Source organism: Propithecus coquereli, unplaced genomic scaffold, assembly GCF_000956105.1.
Source record: "Propithecus coquereli isolate 6110/MARCELLA unplaced genomic scaffold, Pcoq_1.0 Scaffold566, whole genome shotgun sequence".
Classification (NCBI taxonomy): Eukaryota; Metazoa; Chordata; class Mammalia; order Primates; family Indriidae; genus Propithecus; species Propithecus coquereli.
Window position 1 is genome coordinate 661,086 of NW_012151574.1, and position 6,836 is coordinate 667,921.

General features: G+C 43.3%; 1 protein-coding gene across 1 annotated transcript; it reads right to left on the reverse strand.

Moving 5' to 3' along the window:
* Positions 1 to 600: 600 nt before the first annotated feature.
* On the reverse strand, positions 601 to 2,573 carry PI3 (peptidase inhibitor 3, skin-derived). The gene is made up of 3 exons (XM_012657919.1): positions 2,443 to 2,573; positions 994 to 1,269; positions 601 to 762 (listed from the first exon to the last, which is right to left on the reverse strand). Exons 1-2 carry the CDS (start codon positions 2,519 to 2,521, stop codon positions 995 to 997), a joined length of 354 nt encoding a protein of 117 aa, XP_012513373.1. The 5' UTR covers positions 2,522 to 2,573; the 3' UTR covers positions 601 to 762; position 994.
* Positions 2,574 to 6,836: the final 4,263 nt, after the last annotated feature.

Consider the following 6,836-nt stretch of genomic DNA (forward strand, 5'->3'; position numbering starts at 1 on the left):
TGCCTCATCATTCACATCTTAAAACAGAAACTGGGAAAAAGTATTGCTTAACCTAAAGGAATGCTGTGTCAATAGAGGAATGAATCTCAGCCACCAACCAGTGAAATTCTTAACGAGCAAGGATTTCCCAGCATCCATAACATTCTTTCTATGTCTTCATGGAAGGATACAGATCCCTTGGAAACATTAAAGAGAAGGAAGGAGGGAGCTACAGGTGTAGCCACAAAGGTTGGCTGGTCACAGTGGCACGGCTGACAGCAGCCAGGTCAGAACTGATGGTAGATTGGGAAAGAAAGGACTTGCTTACAGTTTATGCAATATTTTTTTTGTTGTTTTTTGTATTTTTCCTGATCCTAGGCCAAAGGTAAGATTTCCAGATTTCCATTTCCTGGTGAAATCCAACAGGGCAGGAACAAGAGTGCTTGGCCTGATTATTGGATTTCTAATGTTAAGCCCTAGGAATGGGCCTCTTGTTGCTGCTCTCAATCTCCTTCACCCATGGATGCCTTTCCTCTCTCCCCTGGGGAGAGGGAGTCCCAATTCTACACCCATCTCCTCAGAGGATGCGGAAACCCTGAAGTCATGGAAGCCAGAAACAAATGGAGCAGAAGGGGGTCTTTATTGGACAGTGGATGAGAGAGGCCACTCAGGCTTGGGCACCCTGAATGAAGGACAAACAGGCAGTATGAGGATGGGTAGGGCTCCAGAGATGGGGGCCTGTGGCCCTGGGGACTGGACAGATGCAGCAAGGACAGATTCCACCTGGTGGGAGAGAAGAGAGAGATGAGACTCTGCAGGTCAAAGCACTCAGACGCAGTGAGGAGGCAGGGTCACCCCTCTCAGCACCCGTCTTATAGCCTCTGAGACCCTTTAGTCACTCAGTTTCTCTGTCACCTCCCCATATCCTCCCTCCCACCAATATGGGATTGTTTCCCACCACTCAGCTTTCTTCTGTATCCTCAGGGGACCCCTCTCCCTCCAGCCAGTGCTCACCTCATTGGGGGTTCAAACAGGCCCTCCCGCAAGGACCCTCACAGCACTTCTTGGACCCTGGGCACTCGGCGTCGCTCCCGCAGCGGTTGGGGGGGTTAAGCATGGCGCAGCGAATCAGAATGTTGGGGCAGGAGCCAGGCTTAGTGAGGCCTGGACGTTTGACTGGACCTTGGCCTTTGACTAGATCTTCAGCTTTTCCTTCATCTTGTCCTTTCAGAGGATCTTGTCCTTTGGATGGAACATGACCTTTGCCAGTGCCTTGACCTTTAACGGGAACTGTTAAAAGAAGAAATGGACCCACATCAAGACCCAGTATGCTTCAAATACTGTGTCTTTCCCCCAGGTCCAGCCACTGCCCACTGCAGTATCCCCCAACCCATGACCTGAGGTGCACCCAGGTAGCTGGGGTAGCTGCACTCTCAGAAGTCACTTCCCTTCTCTTTGGAGAAAAGGTCTACAGGACCAGAGTTTCCTTGAGTGTTTCTTCCCCTCCCTCTACTCTTAAGTCTCTCAGGAGCAGAGGCCAGACTGGGGTGACACCCAGCAGTGAGAAGGACACATTGTTATTTCTGAGGAAATTTAGTGGAGAGGGAAAGAGCCATGAGCCACATGCCAGGAGACCTGAGCTTCCTTCTGCCGCTGGGAATTGCCTTGACAATTCCTCACTTCCCTCTACGTTTCAGTTTCCTCCTTTTGTAAAATAGGGGTCCTCAGACAGCATGATTTCTGACATCCTGTTGTTTCTTAACCTCCTCTTAGAGCAGCAGTCCCCAACCTTTTTGGCACCGGGGACTGGTTTCATGGAAGATAATTTTTCTGTGGATGGGGCAGCACTGGGGGGCAGGCGGAGCTCAGGCGGTGATACAAGTGATGGGGAGCAGCTGTAAATACAGACGAAGCTTCGAAGCTTCGCTCCCTCACCGCCGCTCACCTCCTGCTGTGTGGCCTGGTTCCTAAGTTTCATGGAACACACTCTTCCACAGATGGGGCAGTGCAGAGCTCAGGCAGTGATGGGGCCAGTTCCTAACAGGCCACGGACCAGTACCGGTCTGTGGCTGGGGGTTGGGGAGTGCAGTCTTAGAGGATTGATTACTCAGGTGCTTTAATGAAGCAGAAAAGCAGGGGACAGAGTCCACACCCAGGGCCCAGAAGCCTGGGGCTCATCACTTTGTTGCACATTCTGCACAACTATCAACACCTGAGGCCAAGGCCACTTAACAACACTTCTTCCGCAAACAGTCCTGATATCTCAGTCACTGGGTGGAAAGCACGTGGAATCTGCCGGCCAACTTCCTGCTTTGTTTGGATATAATGGCAATGGCCAGAAAGCTGAAGTGTGGGCTCCAGTTCTGCCTACTGCTCCAGAAGTGTTCCCTGTCCAGACCCAGGGGCCCCCAAAGAGCCTCTCCTCAACCCAACGCAGCCCCATCAGATCGTCTGTCTACTCACCTCCTCTGACAGCTGCCTCTACTGCCAGCATCCCAAGGATGAGGAAGACCGCCAGGACCAAGAAGCCGCTGGTCTTCATCTTGTCAGGAAGGTGTGTGGCTAAGAGCTGAGGCTAAGCCTGGCTTTATGTAGCCCCAGCTTGGCCTGGCACCAGGGGTGGGGCTGTGGTTTTACAAGGGAGCAGATGTTTCCTTAGCTCTACCAGGAAATATCCACCTCCATCCTGGGAGGGACCTTGGGCCTTTTCCCAAGGATTATTCACAGGGAAATGTGACAGATAATATGTCACATCACCCCTGACAGTCCCAAGAGCTGCTCCACTTTCTCATACGGAAGTAGTGCTGACTGGCCATTATGCACTATCGCAACCAAATTCTTCATATTTTGAAAGACTGTGAGGCCCCAGAAGATAAAGGAATCATGTAAGGTTAATCATCAAGTCACTGGTAGATCCAGTCTTGATTTCAAAACCCCATTATTCCCTGCTCCTAAAAACCCCACCCAGACCTACCCTGTCATTTCACCTCTCCCAGCATCAAACTGGAATCTTCCTTCATTCTTTCCTGGTCCTGAGAAAAGCTGTGTCAGGAAATTTTGCCTTGAATGTCTAATGACTAATTATTGCACTTTGCCATTTCATAGGTGGGCTTTGAAGTGTACCAAGAAAGTGATTGGAAGGGAATTCTAGGTTTGAAAGGGGATGATGCCCTTGAAATCACAGGGGGCAGGGAGAAAACACTCAGATGAGTAAAGGGAAGAAAGCACAAGTCATCTGTAAGGAGGATATCTACAGTGTACACATCCAGCATGCCTTTCCCTTTCTTCGAACAGCACCTTGTTTCTTCTGAAGAATTGTTATCTCTTTCTATCATCAAGCTGTGAGTCTAATGGGGACTGCTAATCATGAAAGCCTGACCCCCGGCCAGGAGTGTGTGGTGTGTGTGACTCTCGTCCGGTCTACTGAAGTCTTTTATTTGAATGAGCAGTAAGGGGAAGAAGGAAGTCCCTGCTTTTGGTAAAGGTGGGCCTTTATATGAACTAAGAAATTCCAGGATCTATGGTTCCAGTCTAGGGGTGGAGACCAATTGTCTGAGAAGAACAAACCTAATAAACTGAGAAAAGCAGAGAAAAGCCGATAACAAGAGATTCTGAAAGCACCAGCAGCCTTTCCCTCTCCTTCACCTTGACAGCAATATTCCCAATCCCTTCCCGCAGGAGCGTTAGAAGACAATAAACTGGCCCTCTGCTTGAGGAAGTCTGACTTAGTATTCTGTCATTGCTACCAAAGTTCTGAGCAATAGGAATGAATACCCAGATGCTGGGTGTTGTCAAGGACGGAACTTGAGGTCTGAAAGTCACTGAGCTGAGGTGGGGGTAAGGCAAACTAATTGTTAGACAATAAACCATTGGTTAAATCCTGCCCACTGTCTCTTTAGACTCAGACCCCCATGCCCACCAAGCCTGAAACTTTCAGGGAGATAGAAATATCAGAATGTTAAAGTCTGTTGGCTATTAAAAAAAAAAAAACTCATTGCACAGTAAACCATATAAACAGAAAAGTGTGTAGAACATGCCTACATTCTTTATAAAATAGCATTAAAATGAACAGTTAGGCAACTAGCTGTATTTGCTAACATTTACTGTATCTATGTCCCATATTCTTCCCCAATTGCTTCACTCTCCCTCCTCCCCAGAGATAACCAATTTCCTGGATTTTATGGTAATCAGTCCTTGCTTTCCTTTATAATTATACCATCTCTGTCTGTATTCAGAACTACAGATTCAATTTTCTATATTTAAAAAATTTATGTAAGTGAAATCTAAGGTATTATTTTCTTAAGGTCTCATTTTCCCATATGTCTTATTTTGCTTAACATTATGTTTTTGAGGTTCATCCATTTTGAAACCTACACCTGTAGTTCATACATTTTCATTGATGTATAGCATTTTATTATATAAAAATATAAAAATGTATGTATTCATTCTACTGTTGATGTACACTGGGAATTTCTAGTTTTTAGCTATTATAAATAGTATTGCTATGAACATTCTTGTACATATATTTTGGGGAACATAAGTATGCATTTCTTTTGGACATATAGCTAGGAATGGAATTTCTAGATCACAAAGTACGGATCACAGAGCATAAATACATTCAGCTATTGTAAATATTGCAAATAGCTTGCCAGTATCATTGAACCAACTTACACTACCACCCGCAATGTGTGTGAGTTCCAGTTGCTCCATAACCTTGTCAGTACTTGCTATGGTCTGCCTCTTCATTAGCCATTCAGGTGGGCATCTTGTGGGATTTCCCTGTGATTTGAATTTGCACTTTCCTAATGACTGGCAAAATGGAGCCCATTTTCTCATTTTTACTGTCCATTTGGTGATCCTTTTTTATGAAGTGCCTATTCAAGTATGGTGCCCATTTTTAATTGGGCTCTCTGTCATTTTCTTATTGATTTGTAGTAGAAAAGAAACTCTTATGTATTGCTAGTAAGAGTCTATATTGGTGCAGCCTATTTGAAAAACAGTTTGGCATCAGCTAGTAAAATTGAACATACGTACAATCCATGGTCCAGCAATTACATGCCTAAATATATAATTAAGATAAATATGCCCACATGTTTACCAAGAAACATGCACAAGAATGTTCACAAAAGTTAAACAGAAAACAACAAAGTACTGGAACAACTCCTATTACCGGTAATAAGATACTGGATAAATATGTTATGACATATTAATACAAGAAAATGTTATATAATTTTGAAAATAACTGAAATACAGCCATGCACAATATGACTATAATTAAAATAATATTGAAAAAAAACCACAAGTACCCAAAGATAATATTTGGAATTATATTCTTGTCATAAAGCTCAAAACCAAGGAAAACTAAGGAACTCATTATCTAGGCATATTTACGTACGTAGTAAAGCCCAAAAAGGAGCACATAAAAATGAGGAAATTCAGGATAGTGGTTAACTCTGAAAGTGAGAGAAGAAAACATTTTGGATGGGTGAGAAGGACATGGATTGGTATAAGTTATTGGTAACATTTTAACTCTTGGATTGCTTGGTGAGTTGTGTGTGTGTGTGTGTGTGCGTGTGTGCATTTTTTAAAGCTGCAGAGAAAATCATTTATGGATTTCCTTAACTTTCAATAAGCCCACATTGCTGCAGTATTAGATTGTTTCCAATCTTTTGCCGTTCCAAACTATATCACATGTGACCTGTCTTGGCTTTCTTTCTTGTGGGCTAGATTCCCAGAAGTAGAAACTTTGTACTTTGCTAGTACAAATGTTGAATGCATTTAAAATTTTGATAGTATTGTCGTTATTTCCCTGGACAGAGGTTGTATGTACCATTTTGTACTCCCACCAGTAGAGGATGAAAATGCCTGTTTACATCTAGCATCGTGCACACAGTATGTGCCTAGTTTTTAGATTTCTATCAGACTTATAGGCAAGAATGATACCTCACTGAAGTTTCTAATTAGCATTTCTCTATCATGAATTATAATACTTAAAGTATCTTTTCATATTTTAAGGGTCACATATTCTTTTCTTAAAACTGTTTATTTCCTTTGTTCATTTTTAATTGACTTGTTAGTCTTTTTCTTCTCAATTTAAAAAGTATTTAGTGTAAGAGAAAAAATTAATTCATTTGATTTCATGAAGCTTTAATACTTCTACCAGAATCATAAATGTATCATGCTCTGGTGCAATTCACATGAACCTTGGTTCCCACCACTTGTTCCCACGACCTTGGCCAATTAAGTTCTCTGAGACTCAGTTTCTGCATCTTAATTATAAGACTATAATCTTGCTGGGTTTTTTCTATTTATCCCATCTGTTCTTTATTCCTCTGCTCCTACTTTTCGTGCCCTTTTGGTGTTAATTAAATATTTTTAGTATTCCGTCTTATTTCCTCTATTTTCTTTTTAGCTACTTATCTTTGTATTATTTTTTGGTGTTTGCTTAACATATGCCTGGTGCCTTCTGTTCACAGATCTAAGAGGTTCAGGATGGAGTCCTTCAGGAGGTAGCTATAAAAATTGGGGCACTTGATCCATGGCATGAACCCCTTCTGGGGAGATACAGGGTGCTGTGTTTCTTATGCCTCTTCTCTGCCTTCGCCTGGGATCTGACGCCCTAGATGTGGTTACACCTCCACATGAAACTGCAACTTTTTAACTGTGGTCTAAAGAAACACATATGCCAGTTCTCTCTGCTTCCAGAGCTGGGAGGCTTAGGATACAGTTTCTTGAGTGGAAGCTGTAAAACTTTGGCACTTGATACGTGAACAAACCCCATTCAGGAGGAGTTAGTACACCTAGTTATCACTAAGGCAAACCAGGGGAGAAAGCTTGAGCAGTGCCTATCTGTTTCT

Coding starts and splice junctions, on each gene's coding strand:
- PI3 (XM_012657919.1), bottom strand. CDS start 2,521: ATGAAGACCAGCGGCTTCTTGGTCCTGGCGGTCTTCCTCATCCTTGGG. Junction 1,270..2,442: donor AGAGGCAGCTGTCAGAGGAG/GTGAGTAGACAG, acceptor TTCTTTTAACAG/TTCCCGTTAAAGGTCAAGGC.